The sequence below is a fragment of the Microcebus murinus genome, chromosome 12 (assembly GCF_040939455.1).
Source record: "Microcebus murinus isolate Inina chromosome 12, M.murinus_Inina_mat1.0, whole genome shotgun sequence".
Taxonomy (NCBI): domain Eukaryota; kingdom Metazoa; phylum Chordata; class Mammalia; order Primates; family Cheirogaleidae; genus Microcebus; species Microcebus murinus.
In genome coordinates this window covers 28082607-28101755 of record NC_134115.1, presented here as the reverse complement: position 1 = coordinate 28101755, position 19149 = coordinate 28082607, and the positions used below count along the sequence as shown (strand labels likewise).

The 19149-nt window shown below is 38.3% G+C and overlaps 1 protein-coding gene across 2 annotated transcripts in view; it reads left to right on the top strand.

Annotated features, from left to right (window-relative positions):
• Positions 1-19149, top strand: part of MAMDC2 (MAM domain containing 2) — a 161422-nt gene that overhangs the window by 125993 nt on the left and 16280 nt on the right. Inside the window, exons 10-11 of one of the 2 annotated variants that reach the window (XM_012736779.2) lie at positions 1773-1866; positions 4084-4236. In XM_012736779.2, coding sequence (XP_012592233.1) covers positions 1773-1866; positions 4084-4236 — 247 coding nt within the window. The remainder of the gene's footprint in view (positions 1-1772; positions 1867-4083; positions 4237-19149) is intronic. The other variant, XM_076008640.1, reaches the window with a different exon arrangement.

Here is a 19149-nt window from a genome sequence, read left to right as displayed (position 1 = left end):
TTATAGTTTAGGTCATTATTCCATAATTTCTTTATTTCTTCTGTTTTTGAAATTTTGGGTATTTGCTTGCTTTCTTATTTGGTTTAATGGTCACTATAAAATAATGCTATAGTAAACACATGAAGCATGTTAATATACCCCCTCTTTAGAATATGTTACGTGCCAAATGTTGGCGTTTTATGCAGGCAGGGATTTACATAGTGAATCATTTCACTGCCACATACTCATTTTCAAAAGGTACTTTTTTGCTACACTTGTGAAAAATTGACTTTAAAGCTGCCATAAGGAAAGAAAGCCAAGACCTTTTTCTCTGCAGCACAATTAATTCAATAAATTCTGAGACAGATTAATATCTCTTTCCATGTAACAATAAAATTTGCTGCTAATATATAACTGCATTCAGAGCTGCTTTGCAAATGGGGCATACGTTCCCAGGCTCAAACCTTGCAAGTAACATATTTTACATGTTCTCTAGAATTCACAAAGATGAAAACTTAACAGAGGTAAACAAAAAAATGACAACCAAAAAACCCACCCTGTTTTGTTTTGTTCTTTGTAAATGCAGTTATGCATTGTTATAACTCTAAACTCTCCTTTTTATAATTGAAAGTAATATGAGCATAGTGCAAATAAACCTTCACGTGTCTTACAATTAGTAATTATCATGAAGATCTTGGCTTAAGGCATTTTATATTTTGCAAAGCAGTAAGCTGCCACATGATTTTAAAATGTCTTTTTAAATAAATTTGATATTCTAATGATTCAGATCATCAAAGAGCAAAGGACCCCACTGATAACACAAATAAATGTAAGACATACATTCTGCATATTAGAACCTAAAAAAATCAAATGTTCTCACCATTCATTAAGTTGGGTTTAGCTTCTGCTATATCATCTATTGTCTTTGTTTGAAATGAGATTTATAATTGAGGAATTCAACATGGACTGTTTGGGCTTGTGCTACTCAAACAAAACAAGCAAAGCAGGTTTGTAAACTTCAAGTACAGTGAAAATGTAATGTAAATGCTTTTTAAAGTGCTCTTTGTCCATCATATATATGAAAAGTAGCCTTAAAAATTATCCTAATGAGAAGAAATCCAATACTTTTCTCTCTTTCTCTGGCACAATAAATTTAATAATTTATGGTATGAATTTGTTTTTGCTTCACATACAACAATAAAAATGTTTGGACTGATTAAATAATTGTGTTTAGGGCTTTTCTCAGCGATGCCGACTGGGGACATAGATCTTTGTCTTTGGAAATGGGACATAAGTCTCCAGATGGCAAATCACTGGGACTTTGTTCACAATGTGAATGAAGCATGTTGCCAGAAGGTCATTTCCAAAATATCAATAGTGTTTGTGCTGAAAATGCTTGAAAAATGTTGGAAATCCATCAACTCTATATTCTTTGTGGATTATCTGGAGAAAATATTTAAAACTTAATAGGCTTTTCTCTGTCCCCCAGTTAACCTCAGGCTTTTCTCTCCTTTCCTGTGAATTCTTTTTACACAATGCCACTGCTTTCAGCATGACTACCACGATTTATCACTATAAGAATGACTCCACTCAAAGAAATAATATAAGTAATTCCAGGGTCATACATAAATGATAACCATTCTTCATGCCACTGTGTCCTGTTATTTATATGGACAATGAAGAAGTGTTTGTAGCTTGCTTATGCATGTCTGCTGTGCTGAGTAAATCCCAGGTTGTAAGAGTTTCCAATTTTCAGTGAACAGAATTTACAGTTTTATTTTTATGAATTGCAGGTGGTTTTCATGAGCCTATGCAAAAGTTTTTGGGACTGTGGGCTCATAGCCCTGGATGACATTACAGTGCAATTGGGAAGCTGCTGGTCTCCAGGTAAGACAGCAGTCATTTAAGCTCTTTATCTCCCCGGCCTATACTACACTTCCTGTTTCTCTAAGAACCACATACAGGGGCAACCGAGTGCAGTGGCTCACGCCTGTAATCCTAGCACTCTGGGAGGCCGAGATGGGTGGATAGCTCAAAGTCAGGAGTTCAAGACCAGCCTGAGCAAGAGCAAGACCCCATCTCTACTAAAAATAGAAAGAAATTAATTGGCCAACTAAAAATATATATATAAAAATTAGCCGGGCATGGTGGTGCATGCCTATAGTCCCAGCTACTTGGGAGGCTGAGGCAGGAGGACTGCTTGAGCCCAGGAGTTTAAGGTTGCTGTGAGCCAGGCTGACACCAGCACTCTAGCCCGGGCAACACAGTGAGACTCTGTCTCAAAAAAAAAAAAAAAGAACCACATACATGTCATCTGTGCTAGTCTGTCCTTTGCTTTTCTTGACAAAAGTGTCTTCTGCAGGGCTGTGTGGTAAGCTTTGGGATTTAGAAACGGTGACTCAAATGTAATGTATGTCATTGTACATGTGACTTAACCCCTTTATTTTCATTTGTAAGGAGGAATATGTAATATCTACCCAAATATTGAAGATCATACACATACATTATACATTCCCTGGCATAGGATCTGATGCAAAACAGTGCTTTACAAACAAATATCTTCTACTAAAATCATTGCTGTTGTTGTTGTTGTCTTACATGAATGAAGATTGTCAAGCAATAATTGATGAAATTCTTATTTCACAGCTACTAGCTAGGCATATAATTTTAAATGTTTAATAAAATAAATATTTGCTAAGTGAATCAAATGACAGTAGAACAGTAGACCAAGCATTGATGACAGTGACAAAATAAAGCCATGGTAGCTAGCTGTGTGTTGGACATTCTGTCTATTGAGAAAATGGTACATACCTCAACCCAGATCACTCCTCTGTATCTATTAGTTACCATAGATACTAAATCATGAGGTATCCATTTTATTGATGAACAGGCAAATTTTGGTGTCAATCTGGCACTGCATAAGAATCTCCATGTTTACTTAATTAAAAAACAACTTGGTCTTAGTCCTTTGATTTGCCAGACACTAAGGACAACACAGATAAAAAACTCTCTCTACACTCAAGGCATAAAAGAGAGGAGGGTTAGACAGAAAGCCCAGACTTCACCACTATGCAACGTATCTGTGTAATAAATCTGTACATGTACCCCACACAAATCAATTTAAAAAACTTTGAAAAAGAGGGAATGAGGCTTCATTAGCTAGTATGTAAAATAAAAATGAAGTAAAATAATTATCACACAAGAGACATAGAAGATGGGCTATTTATTAGAAAAATTTGCTAAGAATCTAGCTGTAAGGTGGTACAACCAAGGTCAGACAAAGATTAGGAACTAGTGCCATTCTGATAATAACAACGTTATTGTAGGTAGTATTCAAAGACATAAACATTTGATTTTGGAAAGGGAAAATAAGGCTCTAGGTGGCAAAACAAGTTCTAATATTTATTTCACTAATAATTATTGCCAACTTCATGTTTGAAATTTTCACTTTACATACACCATTTCGTTTAATCCTCACAAGCCCATGGAGTAAGTACCATTAATATTCCCACATTAAAGACAAGAATACTGAGGCACAGAGAAGAAGGAAATAAATACTGTGTCATTTGCTCCACACAGCTTTGCTTCAGGAGGTACATTTAGCTTCCTCAAATTCTCCCTTCCTGCGAAGGAACTCTAGAGTTGTCATGAGGATACTCTCCACTCAGCATGGATTTCTGGAGAAATCTCCTGCATTTTATTATTTACTTATTTCCTAATTAATTATTTCCCTATTAATTATTTATTTCCTAACTTTATTATTTGTCTGTATTTTCATAAAGGCACTATACCCCCAATTTTCAGAGCGTTGGAAGCTAATTCACCCAAATAAATTCACAATTTAGAGCAAGTTTCTTTCTCAAAGTATCCCAGTACTTTCAATCCAGATTTCTGATTGTTCTTTGCCAGTGTGGCAGGGCCGATGGTGGAGTGAGCCTCTAGCTGGAGGGAGGAGCTTCGTGCGGGTGGGCGGCCGGTGTGTAGGGGGGCTGCCTCTCCGTTGCGTGGCATATGGCCAGAAAACACTCCTGCGGAGGGGGATGCCAGCAACACACAATCGTTGAAAGTGTCTCAGCAATGGCAACAGCTGCTGTCTCCTTGCAGAGAGCCTTCCACCTACACCTGGAGAGTGTACTTTCGAACAAGACGAATGTGCCTTTACTCAGGAGAAAAGAAACCGGAGCAGCTGGCACAGGAGGAGGGGAGAAACTCCTACTTCCTACACAGGACCAAAGGGAGATCACACTACTGGGGTAGGTGAGTTATGCCACATGGTGCTGTTTCCTAAGGAAACCTCCTTAAAATAGCATCCTGGGATTGTCTGCTGCATTCTGAAATGTGCAAATTTATGTCGCGTCTAGAATGAACTGCACATGGGATTCTACACACAGATGATTCCATATGTGCGTGGAAAATCATTCTTTCTGTTTATTGCATTGCTTCTGCACATGGCTGCAGAGAGGATCTAAAAGGGCTTACAAAGATATGCACGGGAAGATTAATTTAATTAGAAATTGGTTTAAAAGTAAGAGAGAAAAGGATGAAAGTGAAAAAAAAATGTGTCTAAATTGGAGCCAGGGCTGAGGCCTACTATACAAAATGCACTGTCAGGCAGGGGGCGAGGCATACAGGTTTGACTCCAGGCTTTCTAGGAGCCGAAAAAAAGATGGAAAACTCACCTGTGACACATGATCACAGCATCCTTAGTATAAAAACAGAGAGAGCAGCCCACCTGGGGTGTAGGAAGTAGGAGGGTGCATTTTCTGTGGAAAATGTATGAACAGACTGAAAGTTGATCTGCTTCATGTTATGACCATGTGTCAGCAATTGTAAACAATGTCAGTGATAAAATACATCCCATAGAGTGCGCCTTCCTCGCTGACACCCCCATTTCACATTGCATTTGGCATTCCAATTGAATAAAAGCACATTTGGTCCTGACAAGCTAAATTACCCCTGACACTGCACTCATAGAGATGTCTCCTCAAGGATCCTGCTAAGGAAACCACAGTAAATGATATTTACCATGAAGCTGAGTTGCATTGTGCTGTTTCTTATGGCCTACCTCAAGGTAAGCCCGTGGAGCAGCACCATAGAACAATCTACGCAGGATAATCTGTCTGTCAGATTGGTTAAACGTGGTAGGATCTAATCACAAGTAGCTTTATTTTCCCTTTCCATCCCTCTTTTCAAGCATACTCTAAAGATTCTCCCCCTGCCCCACCCCTGTTGAAGTATTAGAGCAATCATATATTCAGGTATGTTACAAAGTACAGTCCAAACCAAAACTTGCGTTTCTCATTCGACCGAACCTTCTTTCTTTCCCTCAGCTGGGGCCTGACTCATTGTTTGGAGATGATAAAGGATGTGCACTTCCTCCCCATGTACACAAAATATATGAAAATCTATGAAAAACACATGCACTAGATATGAAATTGCTCACAATTCTACCCCTATACTTGCATTATTCCTGTTTTATGGGGACACATCAGCTAATTTGGTGTGACTTTCTTTAAGGAAAATGATGTGGTTATGTTTACTTTGTCTTCTTGAAAACTTAGAGGGATGTTTCAGCTGACCAGGGTGAAACTTCAGAGCAAAAATTGAATACAATAGCTTCTTGGTGTGTTCAATATTTATTTTGAGTAAATACTTGACGTATTAAATGAAATTCTCTGGTGTACAACATAGAAAATTCTGATTTTTAATGTAAATTATTTCTAGGGTCTGCCTTCTTCATTCTTTATTTCACCTGCTTCAATACCAATTGTCAAAGATTTCTCAAGACACTTTGCACTTTTCTAACTAAATAAAATCTTGTATTGGTTATATCTTTTTATTTCCATGCACAACAATGCAAATAAGAAAACAAATTTTGCTATGCTGTGCCCAGAGTACCAACAGATATAGCAATGGATTGAGGGTGTCTTGTTTTTGTCCTTAAAATCACTTTAATAGTCGGCCGGGCGCGGTGGCTCACGCCTGTAATCCTAGCTCTCTGGGAGGCCGAGGCGGGTGGATTGCTCGAGGTCGGGAGTTCGAAACCAGCCTGAGCAAGAGCGAGACCCCGTCTCTCCTATAAATAGAAAGAAACTAATTGGCCAACTAATATATATAGAAAAAATTAGCCGGGCATGGTGGCTCATGCCTGTAGTCCCAGCTACTTGGGAGGCTGAGACAGAAGGATCGCTTGAGCCCAGGAGTTTGAGGTTGCTGTGAGCTAGGCTGACGCCACGGCACTCACTCTAGCCTAGGCAACAAAGTGAGACTCCGTCTCAAAAAAAAAAAAAAAAAAAAAAATCACTTTAATAGTTGTTTTACTAGGGAAATATAATAGCTAGTGATCATTTACAGTAGTCTCCCCTTATCCATGGGGAATATGTTCCAAGACCCCCAGCAGATGCCTGAAACCATGGATAGTACTGAACCCTCTATATGCCATGTTTTTTCCTATACATATATACCTATGATAAATTTTAAGTTATAAATTAGGCACAATAAGAGAGTAACAATAATAATTAATAATAAAATAGAGCAATTACAATATACTGTTCACAATAAATACTGTTCACAATATACTGTTCACAATAAAGATCAACAATTTCATGGATAGAAGATTTGCTCTTACAGTAGATCTTAGCAACCTCAGCATATGGTTTTTTCTTTCTTGTTAAGTCACATATTCATACCTTATCACTTAAAGGAAGCACATTACAGCCTCTCTTCAGCACATCTGAATTGTCAGGATTACTACTCTTGCTCTTTGAGGCCATTATTAAGTAAAACAAGGCCTACTTGAACACGAGTGCTGGGATACCGCGACAGTCTATCTATAACTGAGACAGCTACCGAGTGACCAGCATAGACAGCACGGATACTCCGGACAAAGGGGTGACTCATGTCTGGCTGTGGACCGAGCAGGATAGTGCGAGATTTGATCATGCTAATCAGAGTAGCATGCAGTTTAAAACTTATACATTGTTTATTTCTGAATTTTGCGGTTAATATTTCTGGATTGCAGTTGACTGTGAGTAACTGAAACCATAGAAGACAAAACCTCAGATAAGGGAGGACTGCTGTATTGAACATTTACCATGTGCATGCACTGTGCTGGGAGCCTTTACCACACCTATAAAATAAGAGAAAGTTCCCATTTTTCAAAGGAGGAAACTGAAGCTCAGGGAAGTTAAGGGCCGCACAGTAGTGACTGGTAGAATGGGGACTGACTCTCAGGTGTGTCTGGCTCTAATGGCCATATTCTGTCCACACTGCCCCACTGCAGTTTCCCAGTCTACTTGGCACTAAGAGACCACCCATGACCTAGAATGGCTGTGACAGCTTATATGTAAAAAGCACAGTGTTTCACGTAACAGCAAAATCTCACCCCAACACCCTTCACACCAAAGGGAGTAACCTTGCCTTGGAAATAATCTTGCCTTGGAAAGACTATATTTAAACCAGTGAATGGTGTTTTTGAACATTCTTAGAAAGGCATCCAGCAGAAAGCATCTTAATTTCTTCTGAGCTATTCCTCATCTCTTTATAACAGTCTTGTAAGTTTAACTCCAGGGCTGCAGCCCACGAACCTATTGTGTATCCTAAACACCGCAGAAGAGTGGCTTCTTTTGGTCCTGGTCTCTGAAGCTGTGAGCTCTCCGTGCCCGATGTATTGGCCGTTAGATCACAATGTGACAAGGGTTACCGCCTCAGTCTATTTTGTGCTGCTGTAATAGAAGACTGAGGCTGAGTGATTTGTAAAGGACAGAGATTTATTTCCTCACAGTTCTGGAGGCTGGGAAGTGCAGGATTGAGGCGTCGACATCTAGTGAGGGACTTCTTGCTGCATTATCCCATGGTGGAAGGGCAAAGGGAGGGCGAGAGAGAGAGAGAGAGAGAACGAGCAAGATGGGGCCAAACCCACCCTTTAATAAGGAACCCACTCCCATGACAACAGCATTGATCCATTTGTGAGGGTGGTGCTCCCATCACCCAAACACTTCCGATCAGGCCCCGCCTCCCAACACTGCTGCATTTGGGGACCGAGTTTCCAACACATGAACTTTGGGGAACACATTCAAATCATAGCAGTTACCCATTCAAAAATTAATGCATAAGCAAATGAAGGCTCCTTCAAAGCATCCGTTTACTTGTTAAAGCCACCAGTGTCAAGAGCTACATGTATATAAAAATCAAACATCTTAGAACAGGCAGCAATCATAAATGTTATATAGTCTGTGGTCCCTAGTATCTTGATCTATTCCGTATTTCCTGCACTGTGCATCAAAGAATTGCCCCAGAATTACAGTGAGTAAGGCAATAAGGGTTAAGTTTTAGAGATGCTGGAACCACACAGAAAGAAGCAGGTAGCTCTCCTTGGAAGTGCCTTACGTGAAGAGTGTGAGTTTATCAAGAATGGTGGGGAGTGAGGAAGTATTTCAGGATGAGGAAATGGCAGGTGTGAGGTATTGAGCTATTAAGCAGTGTGGCAGCTTTTGAGAACTATAAATGATTATACTTGGCTGGCATGTATGATATTACCAGCCAGGATTTCTAAGAAAGTAGAGTCTAAAACTTAGTCTTTTTTTGTTGTATCCTTATTTTTTTACATTTCTTTACTGGTCTTATTCTTTTAATGGTTACCCTAGTGTTTGTCTTACAATTTATTTCTATATATTTTTAAATCCTAAAATATATTACTGGTTTCGTTTCCTTCTATGTTTATTCACATATTTCTTTATTTCTTTTCTTTTTTTATAGAGACAGAGGTTCACTCTGTCGCTCAGGCTGGAGTGCAGTGATACAACCATAGCTCACTATGACCTCAAACTCCTGGCCTCAAGTGATCCATCTTGGCCTCCCAGAGTGTTGGGATTACAGACTTGAGCCACTAAGCCTGGCTACCAAGCCCAGCCTTTATTCACCTATTTCCCCTTTCCATTAATCTTCATTCCCTTCTGCCTTTCCATATTTATCTCTTGAATTATTATTATTATTATTATTATTGTTTTTGAGACAGAGTCTCACTCTGTTGCGTGGGCTAAAGTGCCGTGGCATCAGCCTAGCTCACAGCAACCTCAAACTCCCGGGCTCAAGTAATCCTCCTGCTTCAGCCTCCTGAGTAGCTGGGACTTCAGACATGCAGCACCATGCCTGGCTAATTTTAATTTCTATATTTTTTTTAGTTGTCCAACTAATTTCTTTCTATTTCTAGTAGAGGTGGGGGTCTCACTCTTGCTCAGGCTGGTCTCAAACTCCTGAGCTCAAATGATCCACCCGCCTCGGCCTCCCAGAATGCTAGGATTACAGGCGTGAGCCACCACGCCCGGCCTATGATTATTATTATTATTATTATTATTACTATTATTATTATTTTGCAGGAAGTATTTTTCTTTTGCTGGAAGTATTTTCTCTTCATCTAGTTTTTTTTTTTTATTTTGTTTGTTTTGTTTTTGGTGCAAGTCAGCTGATGACTAATTTTCTGAGTCTTTGTCTGAGAATGTCTTTATTTTTCCTTTATATTTGAAGGATAGCTTGGCTGTCTATAGAATTCTAAGTTTACAATTCTTTTCTTTTTGACCATTTAAAGATGTCATTCAATTGAATTCTGGCTTCCATCATTTCTATTGAGAAGTCACATAGAAGTCCTTTAGTTGTTCCTTTGAAAGTGTACTATTTTCCTATGGAAGTTTTTAATATTGTCTTCTTACCTTTGATTTTCAGCATTTCAGTATAACATGCATGTGCGTAGTATTCTCTGCAGTTATTCTGCTTGAAGTTCATTAAATTTTCTTTATCTTTGGGTCGAGGTCTTTCATCTGTTTTCAAAACTTCTTGACCTTTATCTTGTCAAATGTTCTCCTACCCATTTTCTCTCCTATCTTTCTGAGACTCCAGTTATATGTACATTAAAAGTCCTCACCATGTACTACTGTATATCCTTTATGCTTTTTAAAAATATTTCCTTTCTTTTTACTCTCAAATCTTCTGTGTGGATATTTTCTGTTGGCTTGTTTTTTAAGTTTATGAATCCTCCTTTCAGCTGTGTCTAGTTTGCTATGAAACCCATTGATTGATATTTTTAATTTCAGTAATTCTATTTTTTAATTCTAGAATTTCCATTTGTTTATTTTTTAATAATAGCTTTATGGAGATAGAATTCACATACCTTACAATTCACTCTTTTAAAGTATATGATTCAGTGGCTTTTAATATACTTACCAAGTTATGCAATGATTACCACTATCTAATTCTAGAACATTTTTGTCACCTCAAAAGAAACCCCATACCCATTAGCGATCATTCCCATTCCCTCTCCCCATCTCTTCCCTCTCTGCCCCCATCCCTAGACATTTACTAATCTACTTTCTGTCTATATGGATAGTACTAAACCCTATATACTCTATGCTTTTCCTATACATATATACCTATGATAAAATTTAGTTTATAAATTAGGCACAATAAGAGATTAACAATAACTAATAATAAAAGAGAACAATTATAACAATATACTGTTCACAATAAATATCAACAATTTCATGGATAGAAGATTTGCTCTTACAGTAGATCTCAGCAACCTCAGCATATGGTTTTTCTTTCCCATCATGTCAAGGACTTACTTATACCTTTTCACCTAAAGGAAGCACTTTTCAGCCTCCCTTTGGCATTTCTGAATTGTCAGGATTACTACTCTTGCTCTTTGGGGCCATTATTAAGTAAAACAAGGCCTACTTGAACATGAGTGCTGGGATACCCCGACAGTCAACAGTCGATCTGATAACAGAGGCAGCTACCAAGGTTCCATATTCCTCCCCCTGTTTTGTTTTTTTGTTTGTTTGTTTGTTTGTTTGTATTTGTTTTGGGGTTTTTTTTGTTTTTTATTTTGTTTTGTTTTTCTTTTTAGATTTCAGTTCCTTGGTGAAATTCTCCATCTTATATCTGTTTTCCTGAACATATAATTAAATGCTTATATTATTAAATTTTTAATCATACTTATTTTACAGTCTTTGTGTGTTAACTCCATGTGTGGGTCACCTGTGGTTCTGTTTCTATTATTTGTTCCCCTACCTCCACCCCTTTTGTTCCTACTTCTTGAAATATCTGGTAAATGTTATTGAATGCTGGACATTATCAATAAAAATTGTAGACCCCTGGTGTGATGGTGTTTTTCTCCAGAGAGGATCCCACCTATTCTCAAACAGACAACTAGCATAGAGCAGGTCACTTCAGTCCAATCAGAACTAAGCTGACTTGAGGTCGTGTTGTAGTTCTGTTTTGATGGTCTGCCTCTGGTTCCCCCCTACACCTAGGGTATATTCTCCAAAAATATGCCTTAGTTTAATTAGGGGCTCTCCTCCTTAATAAGTCCTAAACTTCAATTTTCATCTCTTCAGCTGATGAGATTGCTGAAAACTCCACTTAGTTTTGCATTTGGCTTCTTGGCCTCTTGCTCTCTGCAAGTTAAGAATTTGTCAAATGCTTCAAAAGAAGATTGCCAAGTGATGGGCCCACTATTCTGTACCTTTCTTTTCTTTCAAAGTGTGGCCCTCAAAGCCCTGGCTGCTTTAGTAGCCCTGAAATCGAGTTACTGTCTTCCCAACCCAGTGAGATCTGTGGGCTTCTCTGCCACTTGGCAGCTGTTTTCTGCTTAGCTTCTAAACCGAACAGGCAAGTACCTCAAGATAGAAAGCAGCTTGAAGAATGTTGAACTTATTTCATTGACCTTGTTTTTTTCCTCTAGGATCTTAATCCCTCAAGTCCTTAGGAAGCTCTCAGTTAACTTCAAAATAGGTGTTTGGTTTTGTTTTGTTTTTTATCACCATTTAAAAAAAAATTCATCAGCAGAGCATAGATCTGCTACAAATTACTCAACAGAGCAAGAGGGGTGTTTTTGGCATTTTATGTTTTAGCATCATTTATTTAAGAACATGATTATTATACTAAAACTTTGAAGGCATTTTTTCTTTTCTTCTATACTACAAACCAACCAGTCATAGCGCTTTGAATGAGATCTTTGTGTCTCTAGCTTCTTCTCACAACTGTATTCTTTTGTTGATATTTCTGACCATTCTACCCAAGGTCTTGCTGTATCTGAGGCTTTTATTGCATGGTGTTCTGTTCTTAGGCAGGGGGTAATAGGAGGGGAATATTAAAATTTACATTTATGCTCCCTTTGGCTGTAAACTACCTGACAGACTATGGCATTTTCTACTTCTTTCCCTTTGTAAGTCCCCATCTGGAATAATAAATATTGGGGAAATCTAATGATGCTAAAGAAAAAATTATTCAATGATATTTGTTAAAGCACAACAAGGCAGATTTATTCATGTCCACTGCTGTAGGGATAGGAATCACTGCAATGGAATTTTGCAATAGGGGACAGAGGTTGGGCTCACCTTTGAATACAGTGTGGGCAAGGAGGAATTTATAGTCAAGAAGTTGGGTGAGGATCCAACTTTTCCATCAGTAGATGGAAAATTACTAAGAGGTAACATAAGGGGTAAGAGGGATTGCGGTTAAACCAGCCTAATGGGATTCTTGCTAAATAAAGGCCAGGGTGATCAGACATCACTTGGAGGATGGTGGAGGACAAGGAACCTGGTATTGAGGGTGATCAGATATTGGGGGTAGGGGGTTCTTGCTAAACTGACTTATAAGGGTTCTTGCTAAAACTGGATTTTATAAAGAAGTAAAAAGGCCCAGGAGAAGCTTTGGAAGCCTAACTGAAGTTCAGTCAAGCAAAGAATCTTTGTCAACTATCACAGTACTAAAGTACTGCAATTGTCTTTTTTGTTCACTTATCACAGAAACCACTTTGACAATCACCTAAAGATTGTTTTTAAAGTGATTTCTATAGTAAATCAACATTACTTAGAAGAATGTCATTGAAATTTCCCTTCAACAGAGGATATATTCTCAAATAATAAAAAAAAAAATTGTAGTTGACTGAACAAGTTAACAACCATTCATAGATTTTTCGGTATGCTGGAGGTAGACAGGATCTTATAGATCAGCTAAGACAACATACATATTTTAAATATTAAAACACTGAATGAAACCCATTTAAGGGAGTTTTAATTATTATCTGCTTGGATCCTGGGATAGCAACAAGAAGCTTGCCTGTGATTAGCTGTATAATTTAAACAATAATGAAATTCCATTCAAAAAAGAGATCTCCTATAGCCTGCATTGCTGATTTATTGTATTTAGTCCTAACAACCCTTCTATGTCTTGTTTTCAAATATAAACAATGAAGTGACGCCAGGATACAAAATGGCTGAACTTCCTATCCTATATATTAGTGGAGTAATTAGATTCAAACTCTGAGCCAGCAACACAGTATTTTTCTCCTTGAGGACTACAGGGTATTTGTTTGGTGTCGGCAGTTACAGGAGTTTTTGAATGGATGCAGCACACTCTGGGACTTTCCGAGGATATACCTGTACTTGTAGATTGAATTCTGCCTTTTCACTTCCTATTCTTCTTAAAGCCTGTCAATCTACACTTGGAAGAACACACACAGGGAGAAAAAAACAAGGGGAGAGGCATACAAAGCTGTTTTATGGACAGCTGCAATAGACAGTCAGTCAAGATAGATCCATTAAAGAAAAAAGAGCTTGGAAAACCCACACGATAAATATATAAGTTTATTGTGTGTCTATTAGAATCAATACATCATGATACGTAGCAATTACAAGGGAGCTATAGTTCCCAACTTGCTAACTGGGGATGCAATTAACCTTTATAATGCTAGGGTGTTGCGTGGTGTGGTCTAGTGGAAAGACCGACCAAGAAGCTGCCTTTGCCACTTGCTGCCTGTGTAACCCAGGCGTGGTTGTTACATAACTTCTCTGAGCCTCAGTTTCCTCATATGTAAAATAAAGATAACAATTGATGACCTGCCACTGTCATTTAAATATGTCCCCTTCAAAATTCAGGTGTTGAAACTTAATGGCCTGTGAGATAGGATTAAGAAATGGGGCCCTAAGAGCTGATTAGACAAGGAGGGCTCCTCCCTTGTGAGTGGTATTAAGGCCTTTATGCAGATGTTTCATGCAGCAATCAACTCACTTACCCTTTTGCCTTCTACCATGTGAGGACATAGCATCTCTCCCTCCTGGAGGATGCAGCCCTCACCAGACAAATGAACCTCCCAGCACCTTGATCTTGGACTTACCAGCCTCCAAAACTGTGAGATACAAATATCTGCTCTTTATAAATTACCCAGTCTCAGGCATTCTGTTATAGCAGCACAGACTAAGACATCTGCTAATCTCTTAGGGTGGCTGTGATGATGAACTGAGATTACATTTGTGAAAAGAATTGATAAATATATAAGTGCCACTGAAATGAATGGTATTATTATTTTTACAATTAGTGAATCTTTTACAAATTCTGATATTTATCCTTGGGATACTTTCCTGGACTCATTGTTTTATGTCATTTGTACTTTTATAAAATAGAAAATCATGGCCTATTACTACAAGTAAAATGACTTAGTAGAAATCAGAAGGTTTGATAGAAACCTTAATCCAATGTTTCTCGAAATGCATTACATTTATTAATAGGTAATTCAAGTGGTAAGTAACTACATTAACTTTTTTAAATTTGGTAGTTATACCCATGTATAAGAAAAATGTATAACCAGTCCATCAAAACCATCATTTCACAGACTTATAGCTAGCTGTTTTTATGCTAATATGAAGTTTTCTATTTGAATAAATATATTTAAGTAATAAAAGTCAAATCTATTTAAAGAAAAATATTAAATGAATAATGGTACAGAAAGTGTGTAGATAAGCAAAAAATATCATGAAAGTGCTATTTGTATGAATAAAGTTTGGCGAACACTTGTAGAACAAGTCATTTTAGTAGAATAACAACAAAGACAAAAAAAAAAAATCTAGCCCTGCCACTTTGCTCCTATTCAATAAGATAATAATGGCATCAGTGACAGATGGGTAGTGACTTGCATTGAGGTGGGATGGACTCTGCAGGATTTGACAATCCACTTCCTACCACCATTTACTTGAGTCACCTTATCCTGGCAGGAACAGAAAGTTTCCTGATACAGTAATACCCGCTTAAATGTGATTTCACATTTCCACAGTTTCGGTAATCCACAGTCAACCATGGTCCAAAAATATTCAATGGAAAATTTTGGAAATAAACCATTTGTAAGTTTTCAATTGTACACCATTCTGAATAGCGTGATAAAATCTCCCTTGTGTTCAAGCCACCCTTAGTTTACTTTATAACGGCCACAAAGTGCAAGAGTAAGAGATGCTGGCAATTCGAACATGCGAAAGAGAAGATGTAAAGTGCTTCCTTTAAGTGAAAAGGTTGAAAGTTCTCAACTTGCTAAGGAAAGAAAAGCAACTGTATGCTAAGCTTGCTAAGATCTACAGTAAGAACGAATCTTCCATTCCTGAAATTGTGAAGAAGGAAAAATAAAGTCATGCTAGTTTTGCTATTGCACCTCAAACTACAAAACTTATAGCCACAGTGCATGATCAGTGCTTAGTTGAACTGGAAAAGGCATTTGTGGGTGGAACACATGAACAGAACTGTGTTCTGACTGGTGGCAATGTGTTGCACCAGAAAGCAGTGAGCCTGTACAAAGACTTCAGCAGGGGAGCCCCTGAAATGAGTGAGTGACACTAACCCATTTACTGCAAATAAGGAGTGGTTGCACAGATTCAGGAATAGGTTTGGACTGAAAAATTATAAAAATTACTAGAGGGGTGTGTCTGTGGATAAAGAGGGTTCTGCCACATTTCCAGCAGGATTGAAGAAGTGATTAAAGAGAAATGATACCGTCTAAAGCAAGTTTTCAAGATTTCTGGAAGAAGATGCCCACTAGAACCTACATTTGTAAAAGTGCAAAGGAGGCATCAGGGCATAAAACATGGAAGGACAGATTAACTACAATACTATGTGACAATGCCACAAGGAGTATGATAAAGCCAGGCATAGTATACAGAACGAAGAACCCACTCACAAAAACAAAACAAAAATCACTTGCCAGTGTTCTGGCAGCATACTCAGAAAGTGTGGGTGATGGCCATCCTGTGTATGGAATGATCCCACCAATGCTTCATCCAAGAAGTGAAAAAAAAAGTACTTGGAAGAGGAAGAGTTGGAATTTAAAGTCCTATTAATAATAAACCATGCACTTGGCCATCCTGAATCTGTCTGCTGTGAAAATGAAAACGTTGAGATTGCATTTTTGCCTCCAAATACAACCTCATTGCTTCAGCCCCGCAACCAGGGCCTCATTTGGTTTGTCAAGGCCACACACGCCTGCCTGGTATTTGCTTGCATTCTATCAGCAATCGATGCAGACCCTAATCTGGACACAATGCAGTGCTGGAAATCATTCACTATTGCTCATGCAATAACAGTCATCAAAACTGCAATAGATAAATTAAAACCAGAAACTGCGACCGCCTGCTGGAAGAACTTAGGGAGTGAAGTGAATGATTTTTAAGGCTTCCCGGGGATCAATGGAGAAATTAGGAAAATCATTCACACAGCAGGACAAATTGGTGGAGGATTTGCCAGCATGCTTGATGAAGAAATGGAAGAACATATTGGAAGCTATCAAAAGTACTAACAGGCCGGGCGCGGTGGCTCAAGCCTGTAATCCTAGCACTCTGGGAGGCCAAGGCGGGCGGATTGCTCGAGGTCAGGAGTTCGAAACCAGCCTGAGCAAGAGCGAGATCCCGTCTCTACTATAAATAGAAAGAAATTAATTGGCCAACTAATATATATATATAAAAAAAATTAGCCGGGCATGGTGGTGCATGCCTGTAGTCCCAGCTACTTGGGAGGCTGAGGCAGAAGGATTGCTCGAGCCCAGGAGTTTGAGGTTGCTGTGAGCTAGGCTGACGCCACAGCACTCACTCTAGCCTGGGCAACAAGCGAGACTCTGTCTCAAAAAAAAAAAAAAAAAAAAAAGTACTAACAAATGAGGAATCAGAAGAACTTGCTATCTACAGAGGAAGAGGAAGATGAAGAAACTGAAGCAGAACCAACAATGTAGACATTACTGAGGAAGATGAAGAAACTGAAGCAGAACCAACAATGTAGACATTACTGAAATTTGCTGAACTATTTCAAATTGTACCGACACTAAAGGACAAAATTATGGAATACAATCCTTGAATGAAACGCAGCATTATAGTCACCAGTATGATCACCTCTGCGGCAACACTTTGATGAGTTAAAAAGAGAGCGACAACAACTGCCAATTACGATGTCCTTCCAAAAGCTTTTGAAAAAAAAAAAAATCCTTCAGCTATTTAGGATCGCTAACCAACATCATCTGCTCCTGATATCCAACCATCAACATTGTCATGACTCGAAGATCCAGGATCACCTGAAGCAGATGATCCTGATATAGCTTCAGAAGGTCAGGGGTAGCCTAACGCTACGTCACAGTGCCTATGTCATTCATCTCATTTCGTCTTATCGTGTAGGCATTTTATCATCTCACATCATCACGTGAAGAAGGGTGAGTGCAGTACAATAAGAAATTTTGAGAGAGAGACCACATTTACATACCTTTTATTACAGTTATTGTTATAATTTGTCCTGTTTTATTATTAGCTATTGTTGTTAATCTGTTACTGTGCCTAATTCATAAATTAAACTCAATCATAGGTATGTGTGTATAGGAAAAAACACAGTGTATATAGGGCTCAGTTCTACACATGGTTTTAGGCATCCATTGGGAGTCTTGGAACATATCCCCGACCCAGATAAGGGGGGAGTACAATATCTACAAGATAATAAAGACAAGTCTTAACAAGGTCCCCAAGGTTTTATTGGCCATTGCAATTTTATTAACATTTATACGACATAATGCTGTCAGAATTCTTTGTAAACATTTATTTGAGTTGACCTGGAGTTTATAGAGATTTTGTAGCCAAACGATAGTAAAATAAATAAATCAACTTATAACTATCCAGTTTAGTGAGAAAATGCCTTCAATTCTAACATTTCCTAGCCCACTGAGTCCCCCAATTAATAGATTAAAAGTCATTCAGTCCTCCCTCCCCCATTCTACTACATCCCAGAAAAGCAGCTCTGCACCATTCTTAACGATTTCCAGAGAAAGGATACCATCACTTTCTTTTGTGGTACAGTTCAATGTTCCAATAAATCTTCCTTATTTCTGGCAATTAGATTCTCTTCCAACATGCTGCTAAGTAAAGATAGAAGTCCTCTTCATTTCCAAGAACACCCCCTTCTTGTGTGATTAAAATATCAATAACACTGTAATACATCAAATAATGAAATTTATTTATAAAAATATGTTGTTAGACAAAGGAAAAATCAAAACTATGTATTCAATGTGTTAGTTTCAGTCTATTTCAAGTAGTTATCTTTTAAGAATTTTGGTAATTGCTATTCAGACATGCAACAATGCTACTTAACCAGTTTGTAACCATCTGAGGAATTAGCTCCAGATTATTAAAGTCTCTCCATAGTAAGACCTAGCTCTCTAAAAAAATTTTTTTTTAATTAGCCAGTGTGGTGGTACACACCTGTAGTCCCAGCTACTAGGGAGGCTGAGCCAGATCCCTTGAGTCCAGGAATTGGAGTCTGTAGTGAGCTATGATCACACCACTGCACTCCAGTCTGGGCAATAGAGGAAGACCCCATCATAAAAAAAAAAAAAAAGAAAAAGAAAGAAACTCCAATGTTCTTCAATCTCTCTATAACTTATTTTGTTATGTTACTTTCTGAAATTGTCAGATCCTACTTACACAGAAGGTAAAATATATACAACATAAAATGTTCCATGTTAGTCATTTCTAAGTGTGTAGTTCATGGCATTGAGTGCATTCACATAGTTGTGCAGCCATCACCATCTATCTCCAGAACTTTTTTCATTTCCCCAAACTGAAACTCCATACCCATTAAACAATAATGCCTTATTTATGACAGGCTTTTAGAATGACTTAAAAGTAAAGTAAAGAGCAACTTTAGGGAGACATCTTTAGCAGTTTCCCAAAGTACTTATGTCTTTTTTTCTTGGTTTTTAAGAGTCCTCTTCCAGCTTACTGAACGCAGCTAGCTGTTCATTCCACACAGCTTCTTCACACAGGCACTCGGGCTCCTTCTCTACTCTGTGAAGGAGACCACGGGACTGGAGGAACAGCTGCT